This window comes from Spermophilus citellus (genome assembly GCF_964194105.1).
Source record: "Spermophilus citellus genome assembly, chromosome: 12".
Taxonomy (NCBI): Eukaryota; Metazoa; Chordata; class Mammalia; order Rodentia; family Sciuridae; genus Spermophilus; species Spermophilus citellus.
The window spans coordinates 13,206,366-13,232,026 of NC_138198.1; the positions used below are offsets into that span (position 1 = coordinate 13,206,366).

At 42.4% G+C, this 25,661-nt stretch overlaps 1 protein-coding gene across 4 annotated transcripts in view; it reads left to right on the top strand.

Annotated features, from left to right (window-relative positions):
* Nucleotides 1-25,661, top strand: part of SPIRE1 (spire type actin nucleation factor 1) — a 144,173-nt gene that overhangs the window by 91,858 nt on the left and 26,654 nt on the right. For 2 of the 4 annotated variants that reach the window (XM_081263253.1, XM_081263255.1), the window contains exons 5-9: nt 891-968; nt 1,989-2,153; nt 16,829-16,915; nt 17,740-17,869; nt 24,745-24,786. In XM_081263253.1, the coding sequence (XP_081119379.1) occupies nt 891-968; nt 1,989-2,153; nt 16,829-16,915; nt 17,740-17,869; nt 24,745-24,786 (502 nt within the window). The remainder of the gene's footprint in view (nt 1-890; nt 969-1,988; nt 2,154-16,828; nt 16,916-17,739; nt 17,870-24,744; nt 24,787-25,661) is intronic. The other 2 variants (XM_081263254.1, XM_081263256.1) reach the window with 1 other exon arrangement.

Sequence of the window (25,661 nt, forward strand, 5' to 3'; positions counted from 1 at the left end):
TCTGCACTCCTTCATGTTATTGGAGGAAAAGAAGCAGGTGATGTGTTCCGTGTTCACATATGGCCAGTGGAGGAGTTAGGAAGCTAAGAATAGTTAAGAAATGTTTCATTTGTATTCTCATATAAAACAAGTCAGATTTCATATAGCTCATTGAAATTCAGCTTAAGTGCAAGCAGGTAAATATCTCAGCACATAGAAAAATACAGTAGGGTTGATGACTCTCTAACTAGGAGACAGGCCACAACTTAATCATTAATATGTGAACATGTGCGTTACAGTCAGGATGCTCCTAAAGTTGCACACATTGAACTGACGCAATTGAAAAGGTCTTTTTTCATTTGCAATGTATTTATTAAGTTATTTGGTGAACGGATGGTGCAGCAGGTGTAAGCCCACTGTGCTGATAAGGGCCTGGAGGAAGGGAGTCTCTTGAGGGAAGGGTCCAGCTCATTCGGGGTGGAAGGGGCTTCCCAAAGAACTGGAAGTTTCTGTTGAGCCTGGGATCTGGAAGAAAAGAAGTAGTGAAAGGGAGCCTTGTGGGCCAGGAGGGGAGGGTGCCCAGCAGGGATCACCTTGGGTGGCAGGACATAGTGTGGAGTAAGGCATCTGCATGGAAACAGAGAGGGGCTGGTGCAGGTGTGGCCCTGTGTCCTGTGGAGGAGTAGTACCGCCTAGGCCAGGGTGGGTGGTGTGCGGCTGGGGAGGGAGAGCTGGGGCCATGGCCTAGAGCCAGCTGCCCCAGGCTTCCTCGTAAGACTGAATCCATTTTCAGGGACTTCTCTCTGGCAGTGATGCCTCTGTGTGTATCTTGTCTGATCTGTTAGAAGTTTTAATTTGAGAAGGGCTTAGTGAAATTTTCATGCCTGTTTTCTTTTTATTTTAACCGGTAGAATCTTAAGAAGATTCAAGAAATGGAGAAGAGTGACGACTCCAGCACAGACCTAGATGAGCTGAAAAACGCTGACTGGGTGAGGCAGTGGGGTCCACTTCCTGGCTGTTCAGTGTCTAAGACAGTGTGACTTCCTAAACATAGAGTTTGTTAGGACTGTAGTGTGAATTGATCGGATGTAAATTTGAATGCCTGGTTTAACATGTGAGGAAATATCTGTTCCCATTTTTAAAAACTTTCCTATTTTATCAGCCATCTTTCTTGTCTCTGGGAATTTTTGAAATTTTAAAATACCAACATTTCTAATGATACTAGTACCCAGATGTACACTTACGTGCACTCAAAGTCAAACATGTTTTCAGGATTAGGTGCAAGACTAGCATGCAGTACCTTCATTTATCCAAAGACAGTTCCTGGATTAGGGTCCCAGGGCTTCAGAGTAAGTAGTGTGGAGTCTGCCCTCTAGAGCTCCGAGCAGGAGCTGGATCACAGGCCAGTGATGGATGTGCTCCAGGAACATGAGCCAAGCCTCCACTGGCCTGCTTCCAGATCCCAATGATGCACACTAGGGGTCCTGCCCTTAGTAAAACAGTGACAGGACAGTGGGCACCCTGAAGCGTTCAAGGTGGGCTATGTCCAGGTGTCAGAGGGAGGCACACTTCAGAATTCTGACTTTTTTTGAGCAAAGCTTTAAACCCAAGCACCTTGTCTGTGAGCACTTGTGACTTCTTTTTTTTTTTTTTTTTTAAAGAGAGAGTGAGAGAGGAGAGAGAGAGAGAGAGAGAATTTTTAATATTTATTTTTTAGTTCTCGGCGGGCACAACATCTTTGTTGGTATGTGGTGCTGAGGATCGAACCCGGGTCGCACGCATGCCAGGCGAGCGCGCTACCGCTTGAGCCACATCCCCAGCCCCCACTTGTGACTTCTTGGCTGACTTTTTTTTTTAGTATCCTAAAATGTTATTTTTAGAGTTGTTTTTGTTTGGTTTACTCAGCATTTTGTACTCTTGAATCATTCCTTTATTCTACATGACTGTAGCTTTTCAGAAAAAAACTATAAATTTACTTATTGATGCCTCTTGACCTGTGGTTCTTTCAGGCCCGATTCTGGGTCCAGGTGATGAGGGATTTGCGAAATGGGGTAAAACTTAAGAAGGTCCAGGAGCGGCAGTACAACCCACTGCCCATCGAGTACCAGCTGACCCCCTATGAGATGCTGATGGATGACATCCGGTGCAGAAGGTACACCCTACGGAAAGTGATGGTGAGTGACCATAGCCATGAGTGCTCTCAGAGGGTCGAGTGATGATGTTTGTTGAAATGGTCTACTTTATTATTATTATTATTATTTTGGTACTGGAGATTGAGCTCAGGGCACTTGACCACTGAGCCAGATCTCCAGTCTTTTTTTTTGTGTTTTATTTAGAGACAGGGTCTCAATGAGTTGCTTAGTGCCTTGCTTTTTGCTGAGGCTGGCTTGGAACTCATGATCCTCCTGTCTGAGCCTCCTGAGCCACTGGGGTTACAGGTGTGCACCACCACGCCCAGCAGTGGTCTACTCTTTATATTTTTTAAAACATTTCTTCTCATAAAAGTAATACTTGATCATTGTAAAATATTTGGAAAATACATTATAAATTTCTCAAAGGAAAGTTATAAACTTATAATTGCACAAGCAAAGAAGAACTTTATTATGTGGAAGACATCCCTCAATCTTTTCTTTGTGATTTCATTTGGATAAAATGGGCTAATTTCATTTTGTCACCAGTTATTTTTGTTTGACATATTGTAATGTTTTTTCCTGTCATTATAGTCAGTATTACCCTTTCTGAATGGCTCTATCTTTTGTAGCTATGGCTGAACCAGAGTCCATTAAGCTGATTGCCCCATACCCAATCATATGCAGCCTGTTTTGTGTGTTTTTTGACGTTTGTCTTCCTGAATAGCCACAATGAAATCCTTGGGTTCAGGTCTTAGAGTTGGAATGTCTAGCGTGTCAGCAGCCTGACAGCTCTACCTGTCAAGTATGCCTGGAATCCGACCACGCACCCCTTCCGCTTTGGCCACATTGTCTCTCCCTTGGACTGTGGAGGTGGAGACTGAGTGAGGTGCTGGGCTGGGTCTGGAGGTACCCTGCACCCTCCTGCAGCGTGCTCTGTGGCTGCTGGCTCTGCCCCGTCAGCCTCTGTGCTCTGTCAGCCTCGCTGCCACACACCTGCAGTGCCATGTAACAGCAAGAGGGGCTTGTGTCTTAGACCACAGATGCCAGGGCAGCCCCTGGGAAATGTGGCTCAGGGACAACACTGTGTCATGAAGTTATATCTCCAGTTCATGCCACAGTGAGCATTTGTGACCATGCTGGCTGGGACAGCAAGGTGTGCTGTAGGGTGGTGGCCACCAGTAGGTTTTCATGCTCCAGTGAGTCCTGAGTGATAGACAGGTGACAGGTGCATCCAGGCGCAGTTCCCCTTACTTTTGCATAAATTTTCCACACAACATTTTTTGTCCTCTGTTTGCTTGCTCATTGTAGAAAGAAATGAATAAAAGCAAACGTGCTGTGTACCAAAACCTTGCCCTTGGCCTGTTCTTCCTGTTCACTCCCTAATTATAGATAGGCAGGTAGGTTGATGGTCATTTTACACAGAGAGTGGCATGTAGTACTAGAGCCTTTTTCAGTCTGTAAAGTCGACTGTGGATGATCTCTTTGTTTAATGGTGGCTCAATATTTCCTTGTATCCAGACAGCAAAAGCATCAGAATGAAAAGTGGAGTGTGCTGCCGGCTTGTACCTGGTTCTCTCCCCTCCCAGCCTTCTTTCCTCCTGCCATGATTTACTTCCCATCCCATGAACGGACATTTAGGTTGTTCCCAGTTTCATCATTTTAATCAGGATTAGGATGATCATCCACATAAAAACATTTTGGGGCTGGGGCTGTAGCTCAGTGCAGAGCTCTTGCCTAGCATGTGTAAGGCACTGGGTTCGATCCTCAGCACCAAATAAAAATGAACAAATAAAATAAATGTATGCTGTCCATCTACAACTACAAAATTTTTTTAAAAAAATCATTCATTTTTCTCCTGGGTTTAAATTTCTGCCGGAGACATGAATTGATAAAGATAAGGCATGTTTAAAATTTAATGCATTTTTGCCAGTCTTCTCTCCAGAAGGTTGCACCAATTTGTATGCTTTCTAGTATTGCAAGATAATATATTCCAATCCTGTTGCCAATACGGGGTAGTGTTATCATTTTAAAAAACATCTACTTATTAGAACTTTATCCATTCTGATTGGGCAAGCACTTAGCATAAATCTCAGGTAGTTTTCCTCTGTAGCCAGAAGGCATTTTTGAAAAATTCTTCAGTAATTATTGTAAGCTCAGTTGGTCATTAGCGTTAATAGTTGATCTAACATTAATGTCTTTTACCTGCTACCCTTGATATTGTTAAATCTTTACATTTTTATCCAAAAAATAATTGTGTTGAATAGTAGGTAACGTTTCTGATACTAAGAATTACTAGGATAGATTCCCCTTGTAGCTGCTGACTTAACAGATTCCACCTGGGGCCTGGGTATTTGTACATTATATAATCACTCTCTGTGAGGATTATGGAAATAGTAATGTCTGATAGAATGTGTGTTGGTCAGCTTTTTTGTCACTGTGGCCAAAGGGCCTCACGAGCAGCTTAGAGGAAGAAAAGCTTATTTGAGCTCATGGCTTCCGAGGTTCAGGTCATGGATGGCCAACTCTACTGCTCTGGGTCCGAGGACACAGAGATCATGCAGAAGGGCCTGGTGTAGGAAAGCAGCTCAGAACATGAATCAGAGACAAAATATGAATTCCAAAGACACGCCCTCAGTGACCCACCTCTTCCAGGCACACACTGCCTATAGTTATCACCTACTTAATCCATGTCAGTGGATTAATCCACTGCTTAGGTTATAGCTCTTAATCTAATCTTTTCACCTCTGAACATTCTTGCATTGTCTCATGTATGAGCTTTTGAAGGATATCACATATCCAAACCATAACCGAATGACATCCAACTTGGAAAGTATTTGTAAGCATAATTATTTTATTTCCTGGGGTAAATAAAAGGCTTTGAAAATAAGAGTCTAGCTAGGTATGGTGGCACGCTCCTCTAATCCCAGGGGCTCAGGAGGCTAACGCAGGAGATTGAAAGTTTTTAGCTCCAGCAACTTAGCAAGACCCTAAGCAAATCAGTGAGATGCTGTCTCAAAACAAAAATGGCTGGGAATGTGGCTTAATAGTTATGCACCCTCAATCCCTGACACCAAAAAAATAAAGTGTACAGTTCAGTGACATTTAGTATATCACAAGATTGTACAGTCTCCACCTCTATCTAGTTCTGAAATAAGTTTCATCCTCCTAGAAGGAAATCCATAGCCATGATGGGTCACTGGTATTCCTCACCAGCCCTGGCAACCACTTCTCTGCTTTGACTCTGAGAACTTACCTGTCTGGATGTGTCATGAATGGAGTCATGTGATGTGCCACCTTTTGTGTCTGGCCTCTTTCACTTGGCCTAATGTTCTTTAAGTCTATCCATCCTGCTAGCATGTAGGAGTGCTTCATTCCTTTTCATGGCTGAATAATCATTCCACCCCAGGGATAGATAACATTGTACTCTGTGTTGTTGCTTGGTAGATATTAGGTTCTTGTCACCATTGTGCAGTGCTGGTGGGGTTGCTGTGAACCGTCACTTGCAAGTGGCTGATATCTCATTTCTTTTCTTTTGGGTGTGTGCCTCGGCTAGAGTGTCTGGGTCACATGGTGATTCTGTGAGTGAGCAATCACCAAACTCTTTCCACAGTGGTAGCACATTTAATGTTCCCACCAGCAGGGGACGAGGGCTTCTGTGTCCCACATTTTTGTCAACACATATTGTCCATGTCTGCCTTTAATCATAACTGCCCTGGTTGGCATGGCGTGGTATCTCTTTATGGTTTTGATTTGCTGATGACTAATGCTATGGTGCTGCAATGTGTGTGTTCACGTGTTTGTGGGCCATTTGTGTGTCGTCTTTGGAGAGGTGTCTGTTGAGGTCCTGTACCCATTCTGCCATGATGTTGTAACGTTCCTTCGTATGTTCTAGATGCTGAATCCTCAACACACACAATTTGCAAGTATTTTATCCCATTTTGCAGCTGGTCATTCTTCTGTCACCCTCTTGATAGTGTCCTTTGGTGTTTAGAAGGTTTTAGCTTGGCTAAAACAGTTGATCTGTTTTGTCTTCTATTTCCCATGCTTCAGGTATCCATTGCGAAATCCAGGGCATGAGGATATCCTCTTGTGTTCTCTTTTATGATTTTCACTTCTGGTGCTTATGGTCTGGTCTTTGCTCCATTCTTGAGTTAATCTGTACGTTGCATGTGGTAAGAGGTCAAGGTCAGGCTCCTGTGTCTCAGCACCCAACTCTGATGTATGAACAAATATGTATGGATTCATTTCTGGATTCTGAATTTTTTTAATGTAAATGTCTATCATTATGTTTTCATTACCATAGCTTTGTTGTGATTTTTGAAATAGAGAAGTGAGCCTTTTTCTTTTTCAAGATTGTTTTGGCTTTTCAAGTTTCCTTGAAATTCCTTATGAATTTTAGGATGCATATTTCTACTTAAAAAATAGCATTTGGGATTTTGGTAGAGGTTGAATTACATCTGTGGATCACTTTGGGCAGTTTGTCATCTTAACAATTTTAAGTCTTCAGTACATAAACATGAGGTACTACTTAGATCTTCTTTTAATTTCTTTAAGCAATATTTTTTAGTTTTCAGTGTATGAATCTTGTGCCCCATTGGTCAAGCTAGCTTCTTTTAAGTATTTTATCCTTTTCAATGCTATTATAAATGGAATCATTTTTAAGATTATTTTTGGTTGTTCATTGTTAGTATAGAAATGCAGTTGATTTTTGTATATTGGTCTGGTATCCTATAACTTAGCTGAATTTGTTTGTTCTGATGGTTTCCCTGGTGTCTTCTCTAACGTATTTTTATTTCATGCTCGTGTCTTCTGTGTGGACCCTTGATTGTACCTCTTCCTCTTCTGTCTGGATGCCCTCGAATTGCCCAGCAAGGACTCCAGCACAGTGTTAACTAGATGTGGCAGAAGCAGGCATCCGTGTCTTGACCCTGGTCTCCTCAGGACATTCACTCTTCTGCCACTGAGTGTCATAGTAGATTGTAGTATTTTATAAATGGCTTGCCATGCCAAGAAAATTGTCTTCCAATTCATATATGTTGACTGTTAGTTATTGTTTTGTTTTAATCATAAAATAAGTGTTAGATTTTTATCAAATCCTCTTCCTGCATCAATGAGGACAATCATGGAAGTTCTTTTGCTTTATTCTGTTCATGTGGTGCTTGGAATACCTTGAGGGATTTTTATATGTTGGACCACCGTTATATTTATGGGATAAATCTCACTTCTCAAAATGAACTTTTTTTTCAGTACTGGGGATTGAACCCAGGGGTGCTTATCTAGTGAGGCACATCTCCAGGCCCGTTTATATATTTTATTTTGAGGCAGGGTCGTGCTAAGTTGCTTAGGGTGTCACTGAGTTGCTGAGACTGGTCTTGAACTTGGGATTCTCCTGCTTCAGCCTCCTTGCTACTGGAATTACAAGTGTGTGCCACCAAACCCGGCTGGACCATCTTTTTGATATGTTGCTGGAGTCCCCTTGCGAGGATATTGTGTATCCATTTGATGTGGTGTTTTCTTCCATTGTCTTGTCTTCGCTGCAGGGCAACGCTGGTCCCACAGATAAGTTAGGAAGTCTTAGCTCTTCTGCTAACCTTGTGAGAAGCATTAAAGTCTGAGTGAAGTTCACCAGTGAAACCTCCTGGTCCTGGACTTTCTCGACTGATAGTTGTCCTTGGGAGGCTTTTGATTGCTAGTTCAATCTTGTTCCCTCCTTCAGGTCTTCTCCAGGGTGTTTTCTGCCTGTCTTCTGTCTTCCCTCCCCTCCTGTTGTCTATTTCCTCTAGGTGACCAGTTTGCTGATGTACAATCATCAAGTACAGTCATTTGCTGATGTACATCTTATAGTCCTTTGTATTGGTACGCAGCCTATTTAATATCCTTGTTTTCTAATTTTATATTTTGGGTCCTTTTCTTTGGTTAGTCTAGGTAATGGTTTGTCACTTTTATTGGTTTTTTGTCAGGAAAATACCTTTTGGTTTTGTTAATTCTGTCCACTGCTTTCTGCTCTCTGCTCATTGTCTCCTCTCTGTTCTTTACCGTTTCCTCCGCCCTATATCCATAGGCATTGTTCTTTGTGGGGTCTGTGGGTTGTGGAGTCAGGTTGTTGATTGAGTCCTCATTGAACTCAGGGGTTTGCAGTGTGGACTGCCCTCTGCGCACCACTCCTGCTGCATCCTGAGTTTTCCTTTCTTTCACTTTCATTATCATTGAACCTGTTGGTGGTTTGGGAGTATGTTTTTAAATTCCTCATATTTGCGAAGTTTTCATTTTTCCTTCTGCTTTTGACTTCGAGTTTCAGTCCATTATGGGCAGACGAGTTAGTTGGTGTGGTTTCAGTGTCTTAAATTTGAGGTATTTCTCGTGGCCTAGCGCTGTCTGCCTGGATGCACGTTCTGCTGGTTGTTTTTGGTGTTTCCAAGCCCTCTCTTTTCTCATTGGCCCCATTGTCTAGTGGTAAATCCCGAATGGAAAATGGACTGTTGAGCCTCCACCTGTTGTGGAGCTTTCCCCTTCTGCTTTCAGCATTCGCTCCCTGTGCTTTGGAGCTCTGTGGTCTTGTGTCGTCCCGACACCCCCCCCACCCCTCTCAAACCTGCTCATGTTGTAATTTTCTTTTAACTTTTTATTTTATTTTAAAAGTATAACTGCTCATTGTGGGGAAATTAGAAAATGTGGGTAAAAAGAAAAAAAAATCACACAGTTCATCTACTCTTATGACCACTTCTACCATTTTTAGCATGTTTGCTTCTGAATTTTCTCTGTAAATGTGTAATGTATAATTATAAAAATAGAGTTAAAGTGGATAAAATGTATTGGAACTCTTTCCACCTGCTTGATATGTTATAAACTTGGTTCTGTATCATGAAATACAATTGTGTATCATTTAAAAATTTTTTAATACCTAGGTTTTATATAGGTAATAAGTAACCCATGGTTAAACTAGAAAGACATGTGGTGGACATTTGCAAGTCTCTCTCCCAGGGCCCCAGGTTTGTTCCTAGAAATGGTCAGAAATCTGTCCATCTTAGTACAGCCCTCTTGTGTGTGTGCGAGTGCACGCACACATGTGGGCCCCATCTTTGCTCACATTTGTACAATTTTACCATATTATAGATATTGTTTTGGGTCTTTATCTCTCTTGCTGATCATTATGTTAACAGCATGTAAAAAGTTTTCTTCTTATTTTTTTGTAGCTTTATTATATTACATTCTACATTATTTTTAAAAAATTTATTTATTCTAATTTGTTATACATGAAAGCAGAATGCATTTCAATTCATATTACACATATAGAGCATGATTTTTCATGTCTCTGGTTGTACACAAAGTAGAGTCACACCATTCGGGTCACACCGCCTTTCTTACCCATGCCCCCTCCTTTTCCCTTCCTTTGCCCTATCTAGAGTTTGTCTGTTCCTCCATGCCTCACCCCACCCCATCCCCATTATGGATCAGCATCCTCTCATCAGAGAAAACATTTGACATTTGGTTTTTGGGGATTGGCTAACTTCACTTAGCATAGTATTCTCCAACTCCATTCATTTACCTGCAAATGCCATGATTTTATTCTCTTTTAATGCTGAGTAATATTCCATTGTGTGATATATAGCACAGTTTCTTTATCCATTCATCTACTGAAGGGCGTCTAGGTTGGTTCCACAGTTTAGCTATTGTGAATTGTGCTGCTATAAACATTGATGTGGGTTTGGAGATGTGGCTCAAGTGGTAGTGCACTTGCCTGGCATACGTGAGGCACTGGGTTTGATCCTCAGCACCACATAAAAATAAAATAAAGACATTGTGTCCACCTGAAAAAAATAAAAAATAAATATCTTTTTTTAAAAAATTGATGTGGCTGTGTCCCAGTAGTATGCTGTTTTTAAGTCCTTTGGGTATAGACCGAGGAGAGGGATAGCTAGGTCAAATGGTGTTTCCATTCCCAGTTTCCCAAGGAATCTCTATACTGCTTTCCATATTGGCTGCAGCAGTTTGCAGACCTACCAGCGTGTATGAGTGTGCCTTTCTCCCCACATCCTTGCCAACACTTATTGTTGTTTATATTCTTAATAGCTGCCATTCTGACTTGAGTGAGATGAAATCTTAGAGTGGTTTTGATTTACATTTCTCTAATTGCTAGAGATGTTGAACATCTTTTCATATATTGATTGATTTTATATCATCTGAGAAGATGTCATTGGGATTTTGATTGGAATTGCATTAAATTGTATAGTACTTTTGGTAGTATGGTCATTTTGATAATACTAATTCTGCCTATCTAAGAACAAGGGAGATCTTTCCATTTTCTAAAGTCTTCTTTTATATCTTTCTTTAGCGTTCTGTAGTTTTCATTGTAGAGGTCTTTCACCTTTTTCATTAAGTTGATTCCCAAGTATTTTTTTATTTATTTAATTTTTGAGGCTATTGTAAATGGGATAGTTTTCCTAGTTTCTCTTTCAGAGGATTTGTCCCTGATGTATAGAAATGCCTTTGATTTGGGGGTGTTGGTTTTATATATTCTGCTAGGTTGCTGAATTCATTTATTAGTTCTAGAAGTTTTCTGGTGGAATTTTTGGTACATCCTACGTTATTTTTAATGCCTTCAAAATAATCTCTTGAGTAGGCAAACCATAATTTATTTAACTAATCTATTATTGATATTTCCCATTTTTTAGTATTGTGTAAAAACTGTATTAGTTTCCTTACATAAATTCTAACCACCGAATTACTAGATCAGTGACTATGCATGCTGTGATGGCCTTTGATAAATAAAATCAAATTATCCAAAATACTTGTAGGCAACTTGTGCTTTGAAAATTAGATATATATATATATAAAATAAGATCAAAGCTAAAATTATAGCTTTTCATATTTCTGAAATAAACTATATTCGGGGCTGGGGATGTGGCTCAAGCGGTAGCGCGCTCGCCTGGCATGCGTGCGGCCCGGGTTCAATCCTCAGCACCACATACAAACAAAGATGTTGTGTCCACCGAAAACTAAAAAATAATAAATATTAAAATTCTCTCTCTCTCTCTCTCTTTCTAAAAAAAAAAAAAAAAGAAAGAAACTATATTCATTTTCTTAAAAGTGCATTGTTAGAGTAGGTGTCAGGCCACATATTTTATGCACCTCTCATTAATGTTTTGAGTATCAACAAATAAGCATAAATCCCACCTTTGATTGCTAATGCTTTGAACAAATATCATGGTGTGGACATCAATGGATGAGTCAGCCTTGCTGAAGGGGAGGCCGAAAGGTGTTAAGAGTGGAGTTGGTGGCCGCAGGACCATCTTGATTTGATTCAGTCTTTCTCTTAAACCTGTCTTCGTACTGTTTACAGGGATACTGAAAACAAGCCGGGCAGGGCAGCTGCTGGGGGAAGACTGCAGCGGGTGGCTGGGGTGGGGTGGCACTGTTCTGCTCCTTGAGCTGGGCAGGGGGCTCAGTGGAGCCCCTTCCATGCATGTACTTCCTCTCTGTGTGCGCTTGTGGTACTTCAATGAGGCTGACACCTCCACCTGAAGAGCAGGCCTTCAGGCTGGGCTGGGGCTCAGTGGTAGAGCGCTCGCCTCACACATTCAAGGCCCTGGGTTCCATCCTCAGCACCACATAAAAATGAATAAATAAAATAAAGGTATTGTGTCCAACTACAGCTAAAAAATAAATATTTAAAACAAACAAACAAAAGATCAGGCCTTCTTAGGTTTTAGTATTTCACATGGAATGGAGGAGTCCTCGGTGGCACAGGAGCACTGCATCCTCAGCTCACCTTGTTCCTGAGCAGAGTGGCCTCGTTCTGTAAACATCACAGGTCTTGCTGTTTACACCTACCATAAACTTTATGAGCCAGTTCAGCATTTGTCAAAGAAACCACCATCCTAAAGAAGCTGGTACTAGAGAAAAAAAATGGAAGATTCAGGGATGATCAGTGCACAGACGGAGGAGATCAAGAGGGAGGGGAGGGGCACTGCAGAATCATTTTAGCAAGATCATGTTAGTTACATGCATAAAGGTGCCACAGGGAATTTCACCTTCATGTAGAAGTAGAAACAACCTGTCAGAAATGAACAAATAAATGAGCAAAAGGAGATGAGTAGAGGCAGGAGAATAGGGGAGGAAGGAGGAGAGGAAAAAAGAGGGAAATGGGGACATTCTGTTAAAATGAACCCAACTACTTTGTATGACTGTGATAGAGGAGAAGGAGCTGCAGGTTGGAGTTTAGCCTTGGGGGTGGGTCTTTGTTCATGCACACGAGGGGCCCCCTACATATGAACGTGTGACTAGAATTGAAGTACAGGATTTGAGAAGCTTACACAGAACCAAAAATTGATTGATCATTTTATATATAATGATGTTTGCAGATGTTCATTCTGCAAAGTGAAGCAGTCAGTGTGTTCATTAAATAAAATACTAGGAACAGAAATGGGTTTTTTTGGGTTGGGGATGTGGCTCAAGCGGTAGCGCGCTCGCCCGGCATGTGGGCGGCCCGGGTTCGATCCTCAGCACCACATACCAACAAAGATGTTGTGTCCGCCGAGAACTAAAAAATAAATATTAAAAAAAATTCTCTCTCTTAAAAAAAAAAAAAAAAAAAAAAAAAAAAGAAATGGGTTTTTCCGTGTGTCTAAGAAGCATAGAACACAGGACACACTGAGCATCCCAGATGTGTTGGGCCTGGAGGGAGAGTCCTGGAGCAAGCCCCACAGCGGTCCAGATGTTGGAGCGTGGAGATTAGGTCATCGCACCAGCCTGTGGGCAAGGGACTCTCTCAGGGATGGCAGGAGAGGATGTTGAAGCAGGGGGCTCCCAGAGGGAGATGGAGACACCACCACCATGGCCCTCCACAGTGCACACAGACCACCTGAAAGACCCACTGGACTCAGAAGTGAAGGGCCCCAGGGTTCTGCAGTCTAGGAAGGCAGGGCTAGGTTCCACTTATTGGAACCCATGGTCCACAGACTGTCAGTAGACAGCAGAAACACATTTGGACCTGTGTGTTCATTTGGTTGGTGACAGAGGTGACACTGTAAAGCAGTGGAGGAAGAATGGCATTTCAATAAATGGTATATGTTCAATTAGATTTCCTTATGGGAAAAGAGTACATCTTGACCTTTACCTCAAAGTATACACAGGAGAGAAAACTCAGTCTCATGTGGCTTTAGATCTCAAGGTAAATGTGCAACAGTCAGTTTCTGCAAGGTAACAAGTCTCCATGAGCTTCAGGTAGGCAATTTCTTAAATGGACTGTGAGGGTGTGGTGCTGGAAGATGCGTACAGCAGTATGCCCGGTAGTGTTGTCTGCAGCAGCAACAGTGTGAGCGTATACCAAGGTCCGTCAGTATGAACAGGAGCAAGCACATGGAGTGTGGGCAGCAGTGTCCTGGAGTCTCAGAGTGGCGAGCAGCAGAGGCCACATAGGAAAACTGACCTGTGAGTCCTTTCACCTGAGGTTTTCAAAAATGCATAGTAAAGCCTTTCCCCGGCTCTTCACTAATGATGTGCTATAGTCAGACTTTATCTACCAGTCTACAGGTAAAAATGTGTTCTTATTTATGAATCTCATGTTTTTATGAATAAGTTTAGGCACCTCTTTAATGTGTTTAAGCAACTAAGTGCAGTGGCCCAGAGCAGAGGTTCTGGAAGCGGCACTAGTGTTTGAGTCTTGGGTCTGCTCTGACCGTATGGTTCCGCCTGTTTTGCTTGTGTGCCTTGGATTGCTCGTTTTTGAAATGTGGGTAAAAGTACTTGCCCCATAGGGCTGCAGTGTGTATCAAAAAGTACAAAGATGGGGCTGGGGATGTGGCTCAAGTGGTAGCGTGCTTGCTTGGCATGCGAGCGGCCCGGGTTCGATCCTCAGCACCACATACAAACTAAGATGTTGTGTTCACTGAAAACTAAAAAATAAACATTAAAATTCTCTCTCTCTCTCTCTCTCTCTCTCTCTCTCTCTCTCTCTCTAAAGAAAAAAGTACAAAGATACATAGTCCTAGGAAATGCTTAGAACACAGCAAATACTTTGCAGTATTTTCTAGTGGCTGTAGTTTGCTTATTTATTTGTTTATTTATTTTGGTGGGATTTTTGTTTTGTTCTTTTTTTTTTTTTTTTTTGTACCAGGGACTGAACCTAGGGGTGTTTAACCACTGAGCCACATCTATGGCCCTTTTATTTATTTATTTTATTTAGAGACAGGTTCTCACTGAGTTGTTAGGGCTTCACTAAGTTGCTGAGGCTGGCTTTGAATTTGTGATCCTCCTGCCTTGGCCTCCCAAGCTGCTGGAATTACAGGCACATGCCACTGTCCCTGGCTTTATAAATGTTTCTGTAAAGAGTAAGTGCACACCATTTTCACTCACGATCCATGCATCCCTGAGGTGCTATGCCATGGTGTCTTAGGTTTAATCCTAAAGTTTAGGCTACATAGATGTACCACAGTAATTCTCTGCTTTCTGCATATTTGTGATACTATTTGTGACAATTGACTGGCTCAACTCTATTATATATTGTTTGGAATATTAAATTATAGAGATGTAAAACATTTGATTTTTTAAAATCCCAAAATGTTTGAGCGGAATGCTTTATTTTGTTATTTCTAACAAATAACTTTGTCCTTTAAAAATAGATGTAAAAACTTAGCATATTTCTGTTGTATTTATTGTAATTCACAATTTTTTTGATGTATTTAAATTTTTTAGTGTATTATATTTACACATAATAGTGGGGTTCAGCCAGTCACAGTGTCACATGCCTATAATCCCGGCAGCTTGATAGACTGAGGCAGGAGGATTGTAAATTCAAGGACAGCCTCAGCAACTTAATGAGACCCTGTCTCAAAAGTTTAAAGAGGACTGGGGTTATAGCTCAGTGGTAGAGTGCCCCTGGGTTCAACCCCCAGTACCTTATCAAAACAGGGGGTCTGTGTTATGTGCATTTATGAATTTTGATATTCATATAACATGGTTTTCTCCATTTCAATCCCTAGCAGTACCCCCAATACACAAATTTTAAAAATTCAAATAAAACATGGAGAAAAATTTATCATGTAATCTGCTTATAACTTTGTAACTAAACAACCAATTCAGTAATTTAATAGTATCTATCTATGGGGAGTGGGAATCAAACCTGGGGCCTGTACATGCTAGGCAGGCACTCTATCACTGAGCTGTTCTGCCAGCCCCATGATACATATCTTAATAGGAGAAGAGATTATCTTTGGCCTTGTGTGTTTGTAAATATGTTAATAAGATTTCCTTTATCTGTTTAAAGTTCAGTTACCTAAAAAAAAAAAATTATTTCAGAAACAATGCAGAGTTCAGGATAGATGTTTTAAAATATTGAAAGGGGATCCTTTTGTGTACTAGAAGTTTTATGTTTGTTTAAGTTATTTGGCTCAAAATTGAGATCAGGTTTCTGTAACTGATGTAACTTATTTTGAGTCTACTGTTTGTGTCCACGCAGGACACATTTTCCTCTGCAGTTCAGGCTTGATGTTTACCCGGAGATCCTGCCCTGCCAGAAGGCTGGCCTCACAGGGCTGCTTGTGCTTACCCCACCTTCCTGTCCTCTGTAGCATGCTACTGACCCTCATTCATTGCAGGGACCAGGAGGCAGCTCCTGCCACTGAGGAGGCTGTTTGGTGACAGGGTTCACAACCCCAGCCTCATTTAAGCCAGCTGTGCTCTCTCTGCATCTTGCCACTGTGATGGAAAGAAGAGTAAAGCATACAAAAATCAGCTGTAAAGGTAGATGCTGTTCTGCTCCGGAGTAGCATTGTGAGTAATAGGAAGTTCTCATTGCTTCATACACTAAGGATTTTTTTTTTTAATCTTATATAACACGAAACCCCTGTCACATCAGGTCCCGGGTTCTGCTTCCAAGTCGCAGCTCCTACCTTTAGTCCAAGCCCCAGCCGCCAGGCCACATGCTTGGCTGGGCTGGGCTGGTTATTGCTGCTGAGATTTGCTGTGGGGCCACCCAGTCTTGGTCAGGCCTGGGGAGGGCACCTGGAGGAAGAAGCCACAGGCCTGGAGGTGCAGTTCAGTTTCTGTTTTGTTCAAACAAGACTGGGGAGCAAAGGTGGCCAAGTGGTCACAGCTGTGCCTTCTGGAGTGTCAGACTGAGTTCAGGTTCTTACTTTTGCGGCTTTCTGAGGATTTTTCATATTTCTAAAAAAAAAAATAAGAATTAGAAAAAAAAAACTTCTTGCTGTAAAATGAGAAGATCTTAGAGTATTTAAGTGAGAGGCAACTGGGGCTGCAGTAACTCTTTTGCCTTCTGGTGTTGGGAACATGGGCAGCATCTCCTCCACTACTAGAGTTTCATTTACAGAATATGATGTGTGTCACCTGTCCTTCCTGCTACCTTGGTTTTTCCAAGGGTGAGAATATGAGGTGAAGTCTTTTTATATTATAAAAGGCTTTATAATCATAGTGTTTATTCCGTTCACATGCATGATTTGAGAAACTTGGTTGGAAGGCTGTGTCTCAAATATCTCAAAATGGTGGGACTAATGGGAACTGTGGGTGTTTTCTTAGTTCCACAGTTACTTTTGCTGAGAATCACAGACTTTTTCCTCCTTTTTATTGATTTGATATGTGTCCTTGGGGGAGCCAGACTGCACTTCACCAATTTTGCATCGTCATTTGGGAAACACTTCTACCTAGAAGTTCACCATGGTACATCCTGGGGTCAGCTGGGTCTTTACCTTTTGTCTCCTTAGGTGAATGGCGACATTCCTCCTCGGTTAAAGAAGAGCGCTCATGAGATCATCCTGGACTTCATCAGGTCAAGACCTCCTTTAAACCCCGTATGTAACTTGACATTCCCCTCGCTGCCAGAGCTACTCCTTGCCAGGGCTCCTCCTTAGAAGGCAGCTTTCCCTAGTGGTTGGTGTATCTGAGCTTTCCTTTTAAGAACGATGAAACCCAAGTGTCATAGAAAAATGCTAAACTCATTCAATATGAGGCTATCAGGGTGTTTTTACTCAAAACACCCAACTATGGTGCAAGACCTGGCTGGACAGCTGCTCGGTTGAGGCCTGGTGGTTTCTAGGAAGGAGGCCTCCCAGACCCTATTGCTGTACCCATCCCTTCTATCACCTAGCACAGCGGCCTTCTTATCTCCTCTGTTAACCAGGTTCCCTCTGGTGACCACAGAGTCAGAATACTCATCAGGAAGAGCCTGGGGTGAGGTGAAATTGACAGGCACACTAGCTCTGCAGCCCAGTAGGCACGCATCTCCAAGCCATTAATTGGCCTCTCTGAGCCTTAATTTCCACAGAGTAAAGAAAATAATAATAGTCTAAGAAGGTTGTGGTGGGTGGGTCAGGGTCGTCAGCTGGGGAAGCAGTGAGGGCAATGATCAGGCGCAGCTGACTCCTGCCCTGTAAGCATCCAGGGCTATGGGTGTGACTTGAACAGCACAGATGCTTCAGGGGAACGGAGCAGAGCATTCATGACCAGAGCACAGTGGAACCCTGTGCTCTTCCTGTTGCTTGAGGAATTGTGATGTTTAATGACTTGTACTGGTTATCAAGCAGCAGTCCAGTCCATGAAATATAAATCACGATATTGGAAAGACTGTTGAAGCATGAACACCCAGATCTCTAGCCATTATACTCTTTTTTTCAAGGCTTCAGCCAGAAAACTGAAACCAACCCCACCACGGCCTCGGAGCCTGCATGAAAGAATATTAGAAGAAATTAAAGCAGAAAGAAAGCTGCGGCCTGTGTCCCCAGAGGAGATTAGACGGAGCCGATTGGGTGAGTCCATTACCTCTCGCACTCTCAGTTTGTGGTCACCTCTGGGAAAGACATGTCTGTGTGGCTGATCCCTGAGCAGAGCTGATCCCTGCAGTTGCTCTCCGTCACCTCCCTCCCCGTCTCCACATCTGTCACTCACGCACACTGACACTCACTCAGAGTCTGTGCTGGAAGATTTTCCCTTCTGGCCCAGTGGAGGGGACTCTACCAGGACCCACGCTGAGGCTTCCGGAGAGGCTGTTTACCTCGCTGAGTACACGTCCTTCATTAGCAGAGAGGGAATAAAGATCCTGCCCACTACGTTGTGGCTTTTGTGTAAGAAATAGGAGTGTGGTAAAAACATTTCATAAATAGCAACATTTTTGCAAAGATTGGGTGTTGTGTTTTGGGAATGTAAATAGTAGATACATGATCTTACTTCGTATTTCTGTCATTCTAATTATGGGTGTTATGTGTGAGAGCACCCATTATCACTAGGTAGCACTTATTCCCAAACTTCCTTTATGGTTATTATTTTTTAAATATTTATTTTTAGTTATAGGTGAACATAGTATCTTTATTTTTATGTGGTGCTGAGGATGGAACCCAGTGTCCCACGTATGGTAGGCGAGCACTCTACCTCTGAGCCACAAACCCAGCCCCAGTTATTATTTTTAATAATAAATATTTTAATGTGTATTTCACATATTGACTTTGATTTATTGCAAGACCATATTTTTAGATGTTTGTAAACATTTTTATTTGTGTAGCTCTCCTCTGATTTGTAAAATTAAAGGTGCCCAAAGAATTCAGAGAAGCATCTTTAGGAAAACAGGTTTTAGTGGTGCCTGAGCAGGGAGCAGCCAATCCCAGGAAGACACACTCTGCTGATTCTGTCCCCCATGCCTCTTTCTGCCTCTTCACACTCCTCATGGTCCTCGTTTCCACCCTGGACTCTTCTCTCTGGCAACCATATCTTCCCTCAGGGTGTGTTTCTGGCTATCTTCCAGCTCCCGATCTACAGCACAAATCTCTCAAGTTCAGGGCCAGGCACCCAGCTGTCGGCTAGATAGGGCCTCTTCATATCCCACAAGCAAACAGACCACGGTGTCCACGAGTGGCCTCTGCCCACCAGCCCTCTCACCCTGTCTCCCCAGGCAGGGGCCTCAGCATCGACTCTGGCTCCTGCCTGCTGTCCAGGCCCTGTTGAGTCTGCTCCCATTGGCAGCCCAGCAGCCACTGTCTAACCAGGTGCCTCCTCCCCAATCTGGTGTGTCCTCTGACTGTGCTCCCCGCTTCCACTCTGGAACCCCTCACTCAGGCCACACCAGTGTTCCCTATTTGGCCCTCACCCTCCTTTAGTGTGGCAGGGCCCATAGCTCTTGTTTGTTGTGTTCCTAGTACGGGCCTGGGCTGTAAAATAGTTAATGTGCCTTCTGGTTACAAAGCTAGAGTGAGCAAGGTTCTATCAGCTTATCCCTCATGAGATATTTTTGTTGTTATTTGGGGTTTTTAGTTTAGTTTTTGAGAGAGGGTCTCACTAAGTTGCCCAGAGTGGCCTCGACCTTGTAGTCCTCCTGCCTTAGCCTCCTGAGTAGCTGGGATTACAGACGTGTACCACCATGCCCAGCTCCCTCCCTGGGTTTATGGCAGCACGTTTTGTCTCTTGAACATTTAAGCTGAGTATACTGGTGCACACCTGGAGGTCCCCTGTCTGGGATGCTGAGAAGGGGTATCCCGGAGTACAGGATCAGTCTGGGTGGCACAGGGAGACCCTGCTTCAAAAAAAAAAAAAAAAGAAGGAAAGGAAAAATATTTAAAGCATGCTAAATGACAATTCCATATAAGCATTTATATGAGCCACAACATAGATCAGGGAACCAAGGGGTTTTTTTCCTTGGAGGAAAGTCTGTGGATCCCCTGAAATATAAAAAAATGTCTGGGCTGGGTTTGTAGCTCAGTAGGTATGAGGCCCTGGGTTCCATCCCTAGTACCACTAAAATAAAAAACAAAACAAAAAACAAGGCATGTTTCACAAGGGCCTTCAGGATATCATGCTGAGTGAAATAAGAAAAACAAATATTGCATGGATTTACTAATAGTAGGACTCTAAACCACTCAAATTCATAGAATCAGAAAAACGTAGTGTTGGTTGCCAGGGGCTGGCTTATCGATCAAACAAGATGAGTAAGCTCCAAAGATCTGCTGTACAAAATTGTATCTGTATTCAGTAATAACGTATCGCACACTTCAACATTTGTTAAAATGGGGCTGGGGTGTAGCTCAGTGGTAGGACACTTACCTTGCACTGCCGAAAAGAGAGAAAGAAAATAGATTAAGGTAGATTTCATTTTAAAGCGCTCTTACCACAATTTTTAAAAAATTAAGCTTTTCTATTGCATTAGGAATAAGATGTTAACTATTTAAAAAGGAAAGAAGTCTGCTGTGATCCTTGGGTGCAGTGGGGCGGGTCCCCTGCTGGTCTTAGACCCCTGTCTTGGCCCTGGAGAAGCCGTCCTGATGGGCTCTGCTGGGGCTCACTCAGCCCTCCTGCAGTTGCAACCTCATGGTCTCTTCTGGAAGTGTGCAGTAAGCAGGGCTGTGCCTTGTCATCTCTGGTCTCCAGTCACTCCCACAATGATCGACAGTGGAGGCTCATAGAACTTGAAATGAGGAGTTGATGTCCAGTGTCCGTGCAGACTCTGAGCTGGTGTCTGCCCAGCCTCCCCTCCGGGCTCTGCTGGCACTGGAAGCCTTTTAGTGTGATGCAGTCCCATGTGTTCGTTTTTCTTGTGTTGCCTGTGATTTTAGTGTCATATCCCTGAAATCGGTGCCCAGACCACTGTCGTAAAGGTTTTCCACTGCTTTTTAATGAGAGTTTTGTACTTCAAGGTCTTTCACTTTAAGTTTTCAATCCACTTTGAATTGATTCTTGTGTATGGTGTAAGACCAGAGTGCAGCTTTGTTCTTGTGAATGTGGATATTCAGTTTTCCTGACACCGCTTGTACCTACCTTCTCCACCGTGGGTTCCGGTAACGCTGTCACACATTAGTTGACCCCATCTAAGCAGGTTTGTCCCATCCTTGGGTCTGGCTGTCTGCCTGTACTTCAGTACCCTGTGTTTTGATTGCTGTAACTTCGTAACATCATATTTGAACCTCTGCAAGAGTAATGCCTTCAGCTTGGCTCTTCTGTCTCAGGATTGATTGGCTATTCATCTTCGGTTTTCTGTATGAATTTTGGAACTGATCTTTTCTATTTCTATATAAACTACCACTAAAATTTTCATGGGGATTGTGTTGAATCTGTATTTAGCTTTGGGTACTACAGATATTTTAGCAATATTAATTCTTGTGGTCTGAACACAGAGGTGTCTTTGCATTCGTTTGTATCTTGTGGTTTCTAGAATACAAGTATTCCTAGGTGTTTTATTCTTCTTGGTGATAAATGAGATTGTTCTCCTAATTTCCTTTCCAGATAGTTTGCTGTTATGTATTGAAATGCCACAGGTTTTTGTAGTTGATTTTGTGTCTTGAAACTTTACTAAATTTATTAGTTCTGACAATTTCTGTGGCATTGTTAGGGTTTTCTGTATATAAGATCTTGTTGTCTACAGAGACAGTTTACCTCTTCCTTTCCAATCTAGGTGCCTTTTAATTCTGGTCCCCATTTATTGCCTGGCTGTTTTCCTTAGGTCCACCAGTGCTATGGTCATTCTTGCCTGGTTCCTGATATTGGAGAGAAAGTGTTCAGTTTTTCAGGCTGAGTGTTACCTGGGGGCTTTTCACATGTGGCCTTATTATGCTGATTAACTTCCCTCTGTTCCCACTTCCTTGGGAGTCTGTATCATGGAAGGTGTGGAGTTTTACCAAACCCTACTAGGTCACATTAGCTGGGTGTGACCCATTCTCACAGGGTGAGCTGTCCTCCTGCCCCAGAGTCACAGCCCACTTGGCCCAGGTGTAGTCCTTTCAGTGTGCTGCTAGAGTTGATTCACTGCCGTTTTGTTGAGGATTTTTCGTCTGTGTTAATCCGAGATATTGGCCTGTAGTTTTCCATTTTCATTTGATCTTTAATTTTTTTCCTTCCCTCCTCGGAGTTTTGGAAGACTGAGAAAGACTGGCGTTCCTTCTTGCAGTGCTTGGCAGAGGTCACAGGTGACGCCCCTGGTCCTGGACACTTCTTTGTGGGGAGTGAACTGATTACTGCAGGGTCTTCTCAGTATATGTTCTTCAACTTCTTTAAAAAATTAGATTCAGGTGCTGCCTAACCAGGGCAGGGACCCTACTTTAGAATACGTAAATAACAGTTTTTTGTTGAATGTAACTTATTTAGCCTTGACAGTTGGGGTTTCACAACCTCCAAATTTGGTGATTCTGTGAGAATTCAAGAATTCCAAGTGATCTTAATTGAAAAGTAAGGGATTTGAGTTCATTTTTAACACAGATCTACATTGGAGAGTTTGGATAAGGTTGGCAGACTTAACCTAAGAAAAGTTCCCCTAAATACTTGTATGACATTTTTTTTTCTCCATTTATTTGCTAGTATAAACCCAGTGCAGAAATGGAGAAAATGTCTAAATGTTTGAAGAAGGAAATGTCACCCATAATTTCATCAGCCAGCTGCATCTACTGTGAATCTAAAAAGTGAGGACAGAAAACCAAATTCCACGTCTATACAGTATCCCATCTCTCCATTTAACACTGATGTGTCACAAACATCTTGCCATTAATTATGACACAGAACTGGATTTATAAAGCTGTGACCTTCCAGCATGTGGCTAAATGGCACTTTAGCACCTGCCCCGTCTTGTTTTCTCTGACCATGTTAATTGCCACAATCCTCAGTTACTGTCTGTCCTCCTGGGCTAGAGAGCTTGGAGAGACAGAACCTCTTCCCCCAGAAGTGACTGCATTGCTTTCTTAAGTCTTCAGCCACAGGTATGGTCACATACCAGAGAAGAGCAGAAAAATGTTAGAGAAGATTAAGGATATGTAATATTTTACCTTGAGAATATGTAGTATTTTATTTGCTATCCATAATTAGGAAAATCTACAGTAGATGGTATTTGAGTTTAGAAATGCATAGTTTTTGAAGAGTGAGTGGAAGATTATTCTCATCAACACAAAATCCCTAATCACTTTCCTATGCTTAGGAGGAAAGGAGGCTGAGGCAAGAGGATTGCAAGTTGGAGGCCATCCTGGGCAATTTGGTTAGATTCTGTCTCAAAATTTAAAGAAAATTTTTAAAAGACTGGGGGTATGGCTTAGTGTTAGAGCATCCTGGTTCAGTCCCCAGTACTGGAGGGAAAAAACTTATATCCTAACTTTTACGTTAGGATGGAAGTGCTTAAAATATTACTTTCTGACCATCAGACAGTAAGAATGTTAAATAAAATAGCTGCCTCATTTGCCCCACCTCAGATGCATATCCCTTTGATGAAATACAGCTTTTAAAAACATCTACCTGTGGAGATGTGCGCTGGACATAAGTCAGTGCTTTTCCTTCACATCTATTTTTTTGAAGGATGCTATATTGAGCTTTTGGGTTGTAGATGTGAATTATTCCCTGAAATCACCTACTAACAAAAATGCTGAAGAGTGCAGTCTATTCAGTTGGGGTACAGAGCCCAGAGGCTGCCTTCCTGGAGGACACTGCTTGGTGTGCCTGTGCGTCAGCCTTGCTCTCCTGCAGTGGATCCTCCCGCAGCAGCACCTCAGGCCACCAGAGGTCATGCCAGGAAGGCAGCGTTGTTCCTAGATGACAAGTTGCCTGAGACAGGGCTGTGATGAGGGCTTTGTGGAATGGGGAAGCCAAAAAGAAATAGTGAACGCCTCAGATCATCCTGGCTAGCTGGTGTGAAGAGATGTAGAAGAATCGAAGAAAGAATGTGAGCTGACACCAGAGACTCCACTCTGCCTCCAGCGGTTCTGGGGAGCCTTGCAGGTCCTGGTAGCTGAGTGTTTGCCTGGGGAGAGCAGACTGCACCTCCTGAGGGAAGGAGGAAGACCACTTGGGTGTCTGAAATGCTGTGCATCCCTGCACAGTTTCTGAACAGGGACAGGAGAACAGCCCAGGGCACGGACGGAAGAGGTGTTCTCCTGGGCAAGGTACCATCAAGGTACTGGTCAGGGTTTGGGACTGCAATGAAAGTTGGTAGCTCTGTCATAGTACCAAATTCATCAGATCTCTCTCACAGCCTCCTCTGCCTGCTTGGGTAAGGTATAATATACATACCCTAAAATTTACCCACTTAAAGTACATATTTTGGCGGTTTCATGATATGTAATAAATTTTAGAAACAGATTATTTCAACAAGACGGAAACAATGATCTTAAGAAATGGTAATCATTGTTTTTTTTTTACTGTGTGCCAAGCACCCTTTTTGGAAGTCATTTATATCTGAAGACACAGTATATAACACGTTGTGATGCCGCTGGTTCCTGAGACTGTTAAACTGAAATGTTTCACCTTTATTGAGAAAACCAGATTTTCATCCTGACTTACATTATTGAATTTTTCACCCTGACTTACATTACTAAATTTGTGTGCTAAAATTCTAAACATTGTATACATTCCCTAAAATCCTGTTTTAAAACTTGCCCGTTTTTCCTTTGGGTCTATTTTATATTTAATTGAAAGATCCTTCTGTGGCTTTCTATTCTGCAATTCTTCATCTTCATTTTCCCTTCTGTTGTACCTGCATGTCAAGTCTCAGTGATCCAGTGGAGGCTCAGGTTCCTGCGTGGTGCTGCCACCTTCAGGCCTGCTCTCTAGCAGCCTGGGGGCTTAGGTGTGCCGGCGCGCTCCGCCCTTTCTTTCTTTCTTTCTTTCTTTCCTGTATACTCCTAACAGCTGAACTGTTTTCTTTTATTGTTTGTTTTCTTTTTTCCAGCAATGCGGCCACTTAGCATGTCTCACAGTTTTGACTTGTCAGGTAAAAACAACAAACATTTCACACCTGACGTGGGTTTGTGTGGTTTCTGTGAAACACGTTGCGTTCATCTGCTTGTTCAAACATGTCAAAAAAGAAAATTGAAAGGCTTTCTTGTAATCTGTGGTCAGTAAGACGTTCTGCCTTTTGAAAACAGCATACTTGAAATAATCAAAACTGCAGCACACCCACACTCTTGGTCAGTTACGCAGGAGCCATGATGCCAGGCTTAGGGTCCAGAACTCAGCCACCACCCACATGGGGCTGTCACGGCTTCTGGCCTTGGCCTTGAGAGAAAGACTTCTAAGAAAACCAAATTTCAGTGCATCCTATTCTCTGGGGCATTCAGTTTTTAGTAGCTGAACTCCCAACAGTCAGCTGCTTGAGATGCCGGCAGAGTCTCAGTTGGTGGGCAGGAGCTGGGTAGATGTAGCCCAGGTGGGAATGACAGCTCAAGAGTGAAGAAAACCAGTGCAGGTTGTGGCTCAGGGAAGAGCACACATGAGCAAACTTCCAAAGCCAGCTGATTCCAATGAAATATTTTACAGTTTAAAGTTTTTAATTTTAGAAGCCACTGTTTAAAACATATAACATGAGGTGTTACAATGTTTTCTTCCAGAATTTCCTTTTAAATACTATAGAATGCTCCTTAAGTCACAAAGAAGTAGTGGCATACCTTACATATAGTACATATGTAAGAGCCAGAGAGTTCTAACTTCATTTTCTATATTGAATACTTACTGTCTTTTAACTATGAAACTAACTTCCAGCTGCTTTTAAGTTTTCTGTTTATTTTTGTAGATCTATGGCATGAATAAAATTTTACAATCTTTTTGACTGACCACTGAAGAGCTTTTTCTATTTTCTTTTATCCATTT